Raw genomic sequence first — 12,977 nt, forward strand, 5'->3', positions numbered from 1 at the left:
TCATTCCAAGTCGCATGATGAGGCCAAATCCCTCTCTTCGACATCACACTCAGAAACTTCACCGCTTTCTCGAGTTCGCCATTATAACACAACGCATTCAGTATGATCCTATAACTACCACTGTTCAGATGAACTCCTTCACATCCCCATTGATCCAGCATCTGAAGAGCTTCTTCTGATCGCCCTTCGCTGGACAAGCCCCTGAGTATTACATTATAAGTTAATGCATCAGCTCTGCATCTCAATGCTTTCATTTCTCCAAGTAACTTCAGAGCCTCATCGATTTGACCATTTCTACAGAGGCAGTTCATCAGTGTGGTATAACCAACTGTGTCGAGTTTCAACCCATTTTGCTTCACCTCTTTAAAGATTCGTTTAGCTTCCTGAACCTTTCCCTCTCTAGAGTACCCATTCATTAGAGTTGAGTAGTTGTATACATTTGGGTTGCATCCATTCTTCTTCATGAAGTCTAAAATCATCTTGGCTCTCTCAACTTCCCCTGAACGACAGAATCCGTTAATAATAACATTGAAAGTCACAGGGTCTGGCGAAAACCCTTCTTTCGAGATCATAACCTCGAACAGTTCCATTGCTTCTTTGGACCTCGAGTGTGCAAACAGACAGTTTATAAGGGTTGAGTAAGTGATCGAATCGGGATACGAAATTCCACATCTTTTCATCTCCTCCACAACTCGAAATGCAGAATCGATATCCCCATTCTTGCAGTGGTGCTTCACTAGAATATTGAAAATGCAAGTATTTGGCAGCAGTCCAAGATTGTGTTTGGCATACAAGAGAAGTTTCCGGGCCAAATCAACCTCCCCTGAATCGATAAGTAGATTGAGACAAGTACTAATGGCCCTGAGTGAAGGCTTCACACGAGCAATCACTTGAATCAAGTTAAACATGTCCATCACTTTATCATGCAAACCAAAGCTGGAGAAATGTTTCATCAAGTTAAGAAACAAACTTTCCTGGAACCTGCAAGTCTCGTACTTCATCTGGTGAAGAATCGCATCAACAGCTAAAAACTTCTTGTGCCTAACGAGACTATCCAAAAGAACATTGTATGTAGCATTGTTATGGTTAAAACCTGTCTGCTGAGAGGCTTTGTTGAATATATCAAGCACACGCTGAGGATCTCTCTCTAGTCTCATCAACTTGACTGCAGATTTGTGACAGATAAACTTGGTTTTGAGGTTTGTTTCCAATGGTGAGATTGCTGATTCTGGTGGTGAGTCTGGTTTCTTCTTCATCTTCTCCGAGAAGCAAACGGGAGATATCCATGATCGTGACGACGAATAGAACCGGCGATGTTCATTGATTATCGAAGTTTTGAAGCGCATTGTATCTCTCCTCTGTAAAATCAAGCAAGAGAAGAAGAAGAAGAAGACTGTAAAATTAGGTTAAAGAAGATACTTGGAAAGAAGAACAAAGCTGCTTACTTCAAAACCTAAAAACAATCGAATTCATAGTCATATTGAAGGAACAAGCTCACCTTAATGGATCGACGGCACCGCACGGAAGGAGTAATAAGGTTTAGGGTGGATGCAAGTTGTGATTTTTTGAATCGGTCGTTTAGGCTAAAGCTCTTGCGATTCTGGTGGGTTGTTTCAGAAATCGAAACAGACCAAAACTGTGAATATTGTTGTTTGAGCGGTGCGGAGGACAGAGGAGAGAAAGTGACGACGACGGCGAGTGAAGGAAGACGATGGTGAAAATCCGGTTCGGTTAATTCAAATTAGTTCTCCATCGGTACGGTTTGGACTACAAATGGTTTAACCCGCGGTTTGGTTTAAAATGCGTCTCTTCTGGTTCTTTGCTGAATAAGATTTTTTAAGCCAAAGAAGAAGATTAGGCCACAAATGGGATCTTCAGTATTAACAATAAAATCTGTACAAAAGGTAAAATAAGAGAAAAGGCAACGAGACATGATGACAAAGAAAGAACACAGCTACAAAGATGTAACCATTTCAAGACAGAGCTACAATAACTCAAGATTTATATAGGCTCTGTTGTTTCTGCAAGTTACAATGGTTGGTGACACATTTCTTCAGGTGTTTTTCATTTTTTTGTAGTTCTTGTGTCAGCAGAGGAAACATAAGGGATTTGATCTAGTCGTGTCGCGACGGTCTTCGAGACCTTTCAAGAACCATCTGATGGCTAGGTGCTCTGAAGCATAGGTCATGAAGGCAGCTAAAATTATGGCTACACCCACCATTAGACCCAACCTGTTTAATATGTAAGTGAATCAGCAACTATCATGACATATCTTAGAGAATGAATCAAGTCAAAATATAAGGAGAAGAATGTGTTGAATCAATAACAAGAACCATTCTTAGCAAGTTTATTAAGAAAGTTTACCTCGTAAATAAAGCGGTGATTCCTAAAATGTAAGGTAAAGAAACTGCAGCAATAGCCAGAAATGCCATCCCTAATCCATAATACAATGTAGTAACGTCACAAGACACACCTGCTCGCTGATGACCTGTTGAGACCAAAAAAAAATGGTGAAAATCACTATTCTTAATTCTCAACTTTGTAGAGAATGGTACAATTATCACACTTTTTGTTTTCTTCTCGTGTCCATACCTTTTCCAGAATCATCCAAGGACAATGATTCAGACTGTATTGCTATTTTCTTTCCATGTTGATGGACAAAAAGCAAGAAGCAACCAAACAATAGAGAGAAGATAGTGAAAGTCCATTCATACACCAAGACCAAGCCAGTCCATGGCATGATTTGCCTCGGCACAATCGCAAAGGAAATTCCAAGAGATATCAGAACAGCAGTAAAACAGACTACAACTGAAATCGCGCCCAAGTGTTGAGGAACCTTGGACTGTGTGCTGGCACTGTGGGGCTGTTAGACAGAAGCAATAATAACATTGTTCAGATTAGATTAATTTTTTTAAAAAAGTTAACCACAACGATTTGATGCTGAAAACTCACTTGATAGCTGGGATTCATGGTAGATACACCACTATAACCAAGTGTTCCATTAGATCTAATTTTGTAATAAAGATATCTAATCTGATTGATGAACGAGCTCCAACACAATGAACCCTCACGACCCTGCGAGAAAAAACAGAAAACATCAAATCAAATTACGATCCAAAAATGATGAATGTAGCAGAGGTGAAGGTACCAAAGAAGTCTTAACCTGAATGGCTCGGTAAATGCAGAACAAAAGCGCACAAAGAGGTAACAAGAAAAGGAACTTCACAACGAGTTCATCATGTTGGTTTTTGCCACCTCCAGTTCCAGGAAGAGTTTCTCCAAGCTTTACCCTAATGCTCTGAGATTGTTCATGGTGAAATCAGACTTAGAGAAATTCACTCAAAAGAAACCTAAAACCCTAGTGAAGAAGAAGACCTACTTGCCAAGCATCAACAGGTTTCACGAGCCATGCTGTCCACCAGTCCCAAGGCTTAAGAGGGCCTAGAGTGTAGTGAATAACGTGAAGTTTACTGTCATCAACCATCCACTGCAGAAATAATAAGAAACTAAAGATTCAAATAGCTGAAGGAAAAGGCAATTCTACCTTAAACCTATCAAACCCAATCACAACATATTCCAAGATCACATCGATTTCATACTAAGCCATAAACTTTAACAGCAAAACGAAAAACAGAACCAAATAGACACCACCAGCCTGATTACAACTATGTTTCTTAACCACATACCTTATTAGCAAGCATATAAAGACCAACATCAGCGTTATATAATGTCGAAAGCCTCTCCATAGCAGGAACTGGTCTGGTTTTCAAGACTTCAGGAGATACACGAGGATCGAAAACACGAGCATTTGGGAAATCTGGATAGTACGAATTCAAGAACCCTTGGTCTCCTCCAGTATAAGAGGACAAAGTCTTCACTTTTCGCATCATATCATTGAAAAGAGCTTCGGATGGTTCAACAACCATGACACCAGAGTTTAGCCTCTCAGAATGCTTCAAGTTTGCACAAAACTTCGAACACTTAAACAGATCCTCAATGTTCTTTACCACAATAGTATCAGCATCAAGATACACAACTGCACACACACAAAAAAAACAAAGCTTTTTGAGATTCAAGTTGTCAATCCGAAAAAACCTAAACAAGAACAGCAGAAAGCTCTTACCTTTCTTGTAGTCAGTCATGTTAAAGATCTTAAGCTTTGTATAAACACCCCAGAACCTTGTTGGATGAACTTGGTTTGGATTCGCCAGTAAACTAATCTTTTCTACCTTCCATCCATCAGCCTGAAGCATCAAAATACAAAAAGCAAACATCTTTACACAAAGCAGAGAGCAAACTTAATCGAAAAGAGAAAGCTTTTTTCCAGATCTTTGAGCTTCAATAGCTAGAAAATCAAGTAAAAAAACAAACATTGGAGTGTAGAAAAGAGAATTTCCCCAAACCTTGAGTAGCTTCTTAGAGTAATCAGAGACACCATCAGAGACCAAAGCGACCATATCTTTATCGGATCCAGTATCACGAATCGATTTACCCAATACCCTAACTCCCAATAAGAACTCATCTCCATACAAAAGTGTCACATAAGCTTCTTCAGATCCAAACGAACCCTTTAACCGAATTGAAACGAGCGTGAGGAGAAGAAGAACCCAGAGACTGCCCTTGAGTCTCACCATACTTGATTCGGATCTCAATTTTCTCGTCAAAATTTTCCTAATTTAAGGAAAGTAAACGTTGAATTGAAATAGATAGATTTTGAAATTTCTTCGTTATTCTTTTGTTGCTCTGTCCTGTGTCTTGCTGAACTTTTTACACCGCCGTCGTTTTAGAATCGGAGAGAAGTCTACCACAACTATTACAAATAGGGTTTTGTAACGACGTCGTTCCAATAAGCGTACCATGTTACAAAGCACATGTTCACTAATCAGTATTCAAAACATGACAACAACTTGTATCATTTAGGAATCTATCTGTCCTACACATTGTGCTTAAAGAAACCAAATTGTAAATGGAATTTTACATCCTGAATTGAATAAGTATGATTTGGTCCGCTGACTTTTTTCAGCCGTTCAATACAATACTTTTACAATTTTACATCATATCTACACACTAGTATTACACAAAACACTTAAAACAAAAGCTTCACTGAAACAGAGGAGCTCTGTTTTCAACACATTTCATCTCCCACCCAATTATCCTTCTCCTTTGGTCCCGTAGGACCTTCCTCCCCATAAAGCTCAATAGGAAACAGACTCTCAAAAGAATACCTTACAATCAAAGGAAGAAGATCAATGATCTTATTGATCTCAGCTGCAGAATCGTACACTATAGTTGGTCCCCATTCTCTCATAAACTGAAGCCAGCACGGCTCTGAAACCGCTCCTTCCCCTAAATACTCAGCTGCCACGATTCTATACCTCTGGCTAGAATCCACCACGTAGTTGCTTTTCGCAACATCGTTCCTCACTCCAATCCCGAGCTTCGACGGTCCTTGAAGATACATTCCCGGGTGCGGGAAACTCGCGTGCCCGTGTTTGGACGAGTACACTACTGGTTTGTTGCTTCCTTTCACAAACTCAAGATCAGATACATCAACCCATCCTCCACCGCTATGCTGTGAGAAGAACATTTGTGTAAGCTCTCCACTGAAGTTGCTTATCCTGAATGTGAAATGTTCCCAATCACCAACATGCTCTCCAACGCGGTTCATTGGTACGGTGAGAAGCCCTATTTTGAGCGTGGCCGGTCCGTTAAATGGACAAAAGATCCACATCACAATGTCCGTGAAAATCCCACCAACCGCGGGTTTCACGTGAACGTAAAGCTCAGAGCTATCTAGATTTCCCTTCTTTAGATTACTTCTAACTTCGTCGTCTTCAGGGAGATCAATCCAGTAGCTCCCATCGTTTTCTCCACCCTCTGGCAGATTCGAGCCATCAGAGTTAATCTTTTCGCCTTGAGATGTCCCATTACGGTACAGTAACGCTCCGTTTTTAAAGAACCATGGCACGGAGGAAGGCAAGTACGTCTCCTCGGGATGGAAGTAAACCAACGGTCCATAATGGTGAATAAGTGCATGGACCTGGTCAAGATTTGGCATCCCGTTTAGGCTCGGATCAAGATTTTTCAAACAAGCAATGTTCATGGCGGCGGCTTTATTATCAGAAGACCGATCACTACTAGTGCAGCAAAAGAATGACCCAACCGCCACTCCACGAGACCAAATCCCTCTCTCGCAAGGTTTAGTGCTCCACACGTTAAAAGATCCTACGCCAAGAACCTTTTCACTGGCTTCACAACTCTCTGTAAGATCCTCTCTTACACATCTCACTTCATCAGCTTCAGGCTCCTCTGGTCCGTCGGTGACTATAACTCCCACGGCTCTGTAACCAGCTGGAGGATTAGGAAACCAGAAGTAGCAATCTGAATCTGAACTCCAAACTAAGGAATAATTCACGGGTTGTTTCAAAGGAGGGAGATGATCATAAGCATTATGATGGGGATTGTTAGCACGAGCTGCAAGAACAAAGCCTCTTAATGGCTCATTGCTTGGCTGACAGTAATGACCAAGGCAATGGAAACCATCAGGTATCCCAAGAGGTTTGTAAAAAGAGGCGCATCTAGTTTTACCACGGGAAGTGCCACATTTCCAGACTCTATCGAACTCGGTGACTTTCACAACTTCGATCTCTCCAAGATTTATCCTTCCGGTAGCAAAACCACTGCCTGAACACAAAGACTAACCAACATTAGACACAAATCAAGATTCCAATCAAGATAATTTGACAGCATTTAAACTAAGATAATAGTAATTAATCATAACCACAACTAAAAATGATCAACTTTATCGTCATCAACTATTACTCCAACTTTATCCAAGGGGGTTGTTGGCACTTAGGACATAAAGAAGAATCAAAACATATCTAAACAAAATTAACCAATAAAGAAAAAAGAAAAAAAAAACATGTCTAAACAATGATTGAATTAATAGTATACCAAATACCATATCCGTCTTCGTTGGTGCAACCTTAATAAATAAATACAATACGGTCATAGACATTATTATTGCTCACATTATTGAAGCTAACAAAAACCTACCTCGTTGCAATAAACATGTGCAGAAGATTAAATTCGCAAAAAAGTCAGTAGCTAAATAATAATATTGATCCTACAACTTTTTATTAGCTTCAGTTCCATTGAATGTTCTAAGTAGTCCAATGACTTTGAGTCTTTGAACATAGAACAAAAATATCTTGAATCATCAAATGTCAAACACAAAGAATCAGTAAACAGATACTATAAGCTCAGGCAAACCAATGTTGAATATTCTCCAACGAATTTTATTAGTCTTTCAGAAAAAGGAAAAAAAAAATTTAAAGGAACTAAATTGCTGAATAATCATGATAATAAATGGAAATATTAAAAGATTAGTTTGGTTTTGATGTATGACTGATCAAAATCAGTTGTTTGATTAACCAAAAGCAAATTCAAGAATTTATAAATGTTTCTGAAATGAGAAAATACTTAACATATGTTGATTTGTCAAAATTATTAAAACAACAAAATAAAATAAAAACTAGTTTGGTTTTGTAACAAAACTCTGCAAGTTGAAAACTAGAAAAATTGTATGATTTTAATAATTAAAAGCAAGAATTGCTAATTCCAAGAAAGGATGGTTGTGTGAGTTGTGAACCTTGAGGCCACCGAGGAAGAGGCAAGGGAAGCGAGAAGGAAGGCTTTGACTCGTAAGATTCCGATTCCAACTCAGAGATTCCTTTGTTCCAGTAGAAGCAGTCGCAAAACATCGTTTTTTTTATTTATAGAGACCAAATCGGCGATTTGTTTCTCCGAAGGAAAACTCCAAGGTTAATATCAGATCGGAGCTTCTCTCTCTTTTCTTCTCAGACTTTCACGGCGAGGAGAGATAAGGAGAGAGAGAGAGAGGGATGGGTGTAGTAGTTCGTACTACTTGCGTGTGATAGAGGGGAAGTTCAATGGTGGTGTGTGCCTTTTGGTTGGAAGGAGTTTGGCCTTTTTATTTTCTATTTTTTCGTTGCTTTATTCCTTTTTCAGATTTTGTCCCTTTCTTTATACGTTTTCTATAAAGACCCCTGTATTTACAAATAATTCAAATACAGCCCCTATCTAAACCAAATGTCGAGAAATTTACTCGTTTCTTTCAACCATATACTATTTAATCGTTGTAGTTATCTCGAATAGACCCAAAAGAAACCATCTTGATTCTTGAACATTGGTTTAAAAGATAACTGTTGGTTGAACGAGAATTTAACACACGTCTTTTCATAAATTTTTATGTTTATAAAAATAAAATTTCGTGCTTTTTGTACTAAAGTTCTGTTTTTTTTTTTTTTTTTTTTTTTTTTTTTTTTTTTTTTTTTTTTTTTTTTTTTTTTTTTTTTTTTTTTTTTTTTTTTTTTTTTTTTTTTTTTTTTTTTTTTTTTTTTTTTTTTTTGGTGTGTGTGTGTGTAACCTTCCTTTTAATTTGTTTTACTTATCATCCGCAAAAAGAACAACAATGCTTACAAGTTTTATCGTAGTAGTGCGTGTTGGATTCTATGTATTTTTAAATACGCAGATTTTTAAAAAATATCTCCATTTCAAATTTTTTTTTTTCGGCAAATTCCGCTATGTCTTTTGCTTTCTATATCATACCAAGTTCCACTAAAGCAATCAATCTCAGAGATACTTAAATACCAAGTTTAAAAAAAAAAAAAAAAATCAAACAGTCTACCATTAAACAAAACTGGAAATGAAGATTTGAAGAACAAACGATTCATTGACTGTTGTCAAAAAAAAAAAAAAAAAAAAACGATTCATTAAGTGCTAAAATAGCGTGTTATATATATTGATTCAACACTTGTGTTGTGTGATTTCAGATAAGCTATTTGTGTAACGTCGACCGTTACTGCAGAGAGATGAATGTAATTTTGCCACCAACTAGTGTAAATTGGTCATACGTTATCTGAAATTGCATTCATTTAACTTTTAAGAAAACATTATGTCATTTTCATCAATTCGTCATGGAGATTATTATTTTTTATAAAAAAAATATATTATTACAACATGAATCGAGCCGCCTAGTTAGACTGGACTATTTATAAATTTGATTTATACTTATTAATATATCCGTGTGTTATTTATTTGCTGAAAACTAAAGATGGTGATACTTTTGGCCGGTGCATCTTATAGTATATCAAATTTAAAGTTTCAGCTGCTTAACAGCTTAAGTTAACTAACACACTCGTACTTTCACATGCATTATATAAGTTAGGTCTATGTAGTCCTTGCAAATATTTTTTGTTTATAAATGTCCATATAATAAGTGTTGTTCATTTTCATCAATTTGATTTTAATTCTGTCTTTCTATTTTATCCAAAAACTTCAATGAGATTGTTACCATTCTTCTCTTTTTTTTTTGGACAAAAGATATTATTTACCAAATCATAAACACAATTTGGAGAGAAAACAAAACATCAGACGTTTTTTTTTGTTTTCTACCTAAATAAAACAATTTAAATGGGTATTAATTTTTTTTGACATTTATTCATAATCAAGACCAAAAAAGTAAATGAGGTTTATTATTTTTGTCAACGAGTAAATTAGATTTAGTTTGACATTTCCCTTTAGTTACTTACAGCCTGTCAGTTACAACCAAGAAAACTAAACCTTTTTATTAGAGTGAGTCTTCTTCTTCTTCTTCTTCTTCTTCACTCTTTCAAAAACTTTTTAATCTCTCCTCACAAAAACCAAAACCACAAAAAGTCTTCACCTTGTTTCGTCTTCGTCCGTCGGTCGTCACTTTTGCTTAGCTAATAAAAGCCAGAATAAATAATTGGATTTATATCCTTTTTTCTTACTGTTTTTTTTTTCTTTTGTTATTATTATTGGAACACAGCTGCAATTAAGGGTAAAGCTTCAATCTTTCCCACTCACATTCATTTCTGGTCTTTGATTTTTTTCTTTTTCTCTGCTTAGGTTCTTGTCTTTTAGGTTAGAGATCTTTACAAAAAAGATCCAAAGCTGGAAACTTTCTAGTCAATGCTGGTTAAGATCTGACTTTTTCCTTCAATGTCTCTCTGAAATCCCTCCCAAAATTTTAGCCCCATCAGGTTTGTTCTTCTCACTTTAGAACCTATTTATAATTGTAAGTTCTTTGAGTTTAATTCTTGATTTTTTTTCAAGACTCTCTCTTTTGGTCGTTCTTTGATTCATACAATGCGATGGGTTTGTTTGTTTCTTGAATTTGTTTCTGTTGTCGGTAGAGGTTTTTTCTAGATTAGCTGCTGTTTGAGTTATCTTTTCCTTTTTTGGTTCAACATGTAGTTTTCTATCCAGCTATAGTTGTTTAGCTGGCGTTCGGTCTGAGAACTGAATAATCTGGCAGCTGGCAATTCTTGGGACTTAGGTACAATGTTGGTTTGTTGAATCTGATTTTTCTTAGTCTCTTTTGTTCTCTTTCTTGTCTTTTTGCTTCTTCCTTTCCATTTTTGGCTTCTTAAAGGAGAGAGGCTATGTGCATTTTCTATGGATAGATTTCTATGTTTGAGTAGCTCAAATCTGATATTTGGTATAAGCTTTGTGTTTCTTGGGTTTGATTACTTTGATTCAGGACTAGAAATGGTTCTTTTGATTGGCTCTCTTTTTTTTCCTGTATAAGCAGCACAAGTAACTATAGAGTGTTTTGAGTTCTGAATTCATCGGTTCTACCTCTCATCTTTTTTCAGGTGAGTAAAGCGGAGCTCAGAAGATGGGTTCAGGTTTAAACAACACATTATCTCAGAAATACAGTGGTTTGGAGCTATGGGAGATAATAGTGATTGTTCTGTCCGCTGTTTTCGTCGTAGTTTTAGCTATATCGCTATGGCTTACTTTCAGAAGAAAGACCTCTAGATCTTCTTCTAATCAAATCCCTGTTAGCCGTCAGCTTCCTACTAGTGTTCCTGAAGAAATTAAAGAGATTAGAGTTGATGAGGTTTCTTCAAGCAATGGTGGCAATGGATATCCCTCTATTAGTGAGAAATTTGGGGATAAAGAACCTGAAAAGGGTATAGTAGTAGCAGAGTCAGAAAATGGCAATAGTAGCCGGTCAGGCTCTTTTAATCACTTAGAGAAGAAAGATGGCTCGAGTGTATCTTCTGCTAATCCTTTGACAGCTCCATCTCCTTTGTCTGGTCTTCCTGAGTTTTCTCACCTAGGATGGGGACATTGGTTCACTCTTAGAGATCTTCAGATGGCTACAAATCAGTTCTCGAGGGATAATATCATTGGTGATGGTGGATATGGAGTTGTTTACCGTGGTAACCTTGTTAATGGTACTCCTGTTGCTGTTAAAAAGTTGCTCAACAATCTGTAAGTCTTTTAAAAAATGGTAAATCAAGATTCAAAATTTCTTGAATCTTCTTCTTTTACTAATGGTGGTATTTTGTATTTCTTAGAGGGCAAGCTGACAAAGACTTCAGGGTAGAAGTTGAAGCTATAGGTCATGTTCGCCACAAAAACTTGGTCCGCCTTCTTGGATATTGCATGGAAGGAACACAGAGGTATGTATGCTCTGCTGTAAGTGATATGTAGAATTTCTTCTGAACTTCACTAAACATCAGATGCTGTAACACTTAAATTAGGATGCTGGTATATGAGTATGTTAACAATGGAAATTTGGAGCAATGGCTCCGTGGAGACAATCAAAATCATGAATATCTTACATGGGAGGCACGAGTGAAAATTCTTATTGGAACAGCCAAAGCGTAAGTCTTGTGACGGTTTTTCTGTTTCTTTTTCTTGGTTATGTTTTCGTTATCCTCACCTGAGACGATGGGGGGTGATGCAGGCTCGCGTACCTTCACGAGGCCATTGAACCAAAAGTGGTGCACAGGGACATAAAGTCTAGCAACATTTTGATTGATGACAAATTCAATTCTAAAATTTCTGACTTTGGACTTGCGAAACTGCTTGGCGCTGATAAAAGTTTTATAACTACAAGAGTTATGGGTACCTTTGGGTAAGAGTACTGACTTCTCTCTGTATACTCTTTACACTTTTTACAAGTTGCTCACTTGCTCTTGGGAACTAACTTTTTTTGGTTCTTTGTTTCCAGCTATGTAGCTCCAGAGTATGCGAATTCCGGTCTTCTGAATGAGAAAAGTGATGTCTACAGCTTTGGGGTTGTACTCTTGGAAGCTATAACTGGTAGATATCCGGTGGACTATGCTCGCCCACCACCTGAGGTAACGTTCATAAAATTTTTGTTCATAAAGAGTAAAGACCATCAAAACACATAAACTCTGCTCCCTCACGAGAGTTCCCTGACATCTTTTAACCATGTTGAAGGTACATTTGGTGGAATGGCTGAAGATGATGGTCCAACAAAGACGATCAGAAGAAGTGATTGACCCAAACCTCGAAACAAAACCATCTACAAGTGCTTTAAAAAGAACACTCTTGACTGCTCTAAGATGTGTTGATCCAATGTCTGAGAAACGACCGAGGATGAGCCAAGTTGCACGTATGCTTGAATCCGAAGAATACCCAATTCCTAGAGAGGTTAGCAGGACTTTGAAAACTGTCTCTTATGTCTATTAACCAAATAGATATTTTTGTTGAGTTTGGTGCTGAAAGCTTTTACCAATTTTGAGGATTTCAGGATAGGAGAAGACGAAGGAGTCAGAACGGGACAACAAGAGATTCAGAACCTCCAAGGAACAGTACAGACACTGACAAGAGTGAGTACCATGACCTAAAGCCTGAAGCTGGATAGCCATTGGAAATACTCGAGGTGTAAATTGTCGTAAAGTTATAAGCTTTATGTGAAGTTTCAAGTCCTTGGTTCTTCTCCAGATCTTCTGCGTTATGTGATGTTTCTTTTCTTTTGTAATAAGGAGAGAGAGAGAGGGTGAGTGAGTGTTCATCGTTCGTTGCTTGTATAGTATTTGTTTGTTTGTTGTATTGTCATTTGTTTCTCCACGTTTTGCTCTGTAGGTTGTTTTTGGACCAAGAAAACG

At 37.5% G+C, this 12,977-nt stretch overlaps 4 protein-coding genes across 9 annotated transcripts in view; 1 reads left to right on the forward strand and 3 right to left on the reverse strand.

Moving 5' to 3' along the window:
• The window catches only part of LOC104735908 (pentatricopeptide repeat-containing protein At5g18475-like), a 3,363-nt gene extending 1,582 nt beyond the window's left edge, over window positions 1-1,781 (reverse strand). Inside the window, exons 1-2 of the mRNA XM_019234923.1 lie at window positions 1,499-1,781; window positions 604-1,358 (exon numbers count right to left, since the gene is read on the reverse strand). Of these exons, the coding sequence (XP_019090468.1) occupies window positions 604-1,346 (743 nt within the window). The 5' untranslated portion in view covers window positions 1,347-1,358; window positions 1,499-1,781. The remainder of the gene's footprint in view (window positions 1-603; window positions 1,359-1,498) is intronic.
• Window positions 1,855-4,802, reverse strand: LOC104735907 (inositol phosphorylceramide glucuronosyltransferase 1-like). The gene is made up of 9 exons (XM_010455786.2): window positions 4,404-4,802; window positions 4,124-4,244; window positions 3,687-4,036; window positions 3,380-3,487; window positions 3,164-3,298; window positions 2,953-3,075; window positions 2,593-2,863; window positions 2,365-2,488; window positions 1,855-2,231 (listed from the first exon to the last, which is right to left on the reverse strand). Exons 1-9 carry the CDS (start codon window positions 4,632-4,634, stop codon window positions 2,087-2,089), a joined length of 1,608 nt encoding a protein of 535 aa, XP_010454088.1. The 5' UTR covers window positions 4,635-4,802; the 3' UTR covers window positions 1,855-2,086.
• Window positions 4,947-7,973, reverse strand: LOC104735910. Its single transcript, XM_010455789.1, has 2 exons — window positions 7,652-7,973; window positions 4,947-6,684 (listed from the first exon to the last, which is right to left on the reverse strand). The coding sequence occupies exons 1-2, from the start codon at window positions 7,761-7,763 to the stop codon at window positions 5,126-5,128; spliced, it is 1,671 nt and encodes a 556-aa protein (XP_010454091.1). The 5' UTR covers window positions 7,764-7,973; the 3' UTR covers window positions 4,947-5,125.
• Window positions 9,688-12,977, forward strand: part of LOC104735912 (probable receptor-like protein kinase At5g18500) — a 4,469-nt gene continuing 1,179 nt past the window's right edge. Inside the window, exons 1-9 of one of the 6 annotated variants that reach the window (XM_010455791.2) lie at window positions 9,688-9,886; window positions 9,955-10,088; window positions 10,704-11,328; window positions 11,415-11,519; window positions 11,601-11,723; window positions 11,807-11,977; window positions 12,074-12,203; window positions 12,307-12,519; window positions 12,620-12,967. In XM_010455791.2, coding sequence (XP_010454093.1) covers window positions 10,727-11,328; window positions 11,415-11,519; window positions 11,601-11,723; window positions 11,807-11,977; window positions 12,074-12,203; window positions 12,307-12,519; window positions 12,620-12,733 — 1,458 coding nt within the window. In that variant the 5' untranslated portion in view covers window positions 9,688-9,886; window positions 9,955-10,088; window positions 10,704-10,726 and the 3' untranslated portion in view covers window positions 12,734-12,967. The other 5 variants (XM_010455792.2, XR_759510.2, XM_010455790.1 and 2 more) reach the window with 5 other exon arrangements.

Source organism: Camelina sativa, chromosome 13 (genome assembly GCF_000633955.1).
Source record: "Camelina sativa cultivar DH55 chromosome 13, Cs, whole genome shotgun sequence".
NCBI classification, from domain to species: domain Eukaryota; kingdom Viridiplantae; phylum Streptophyta; class Magnoliopsida; order Brassicales; family Brassicaceae; genus Camelina; species Camelina sativa.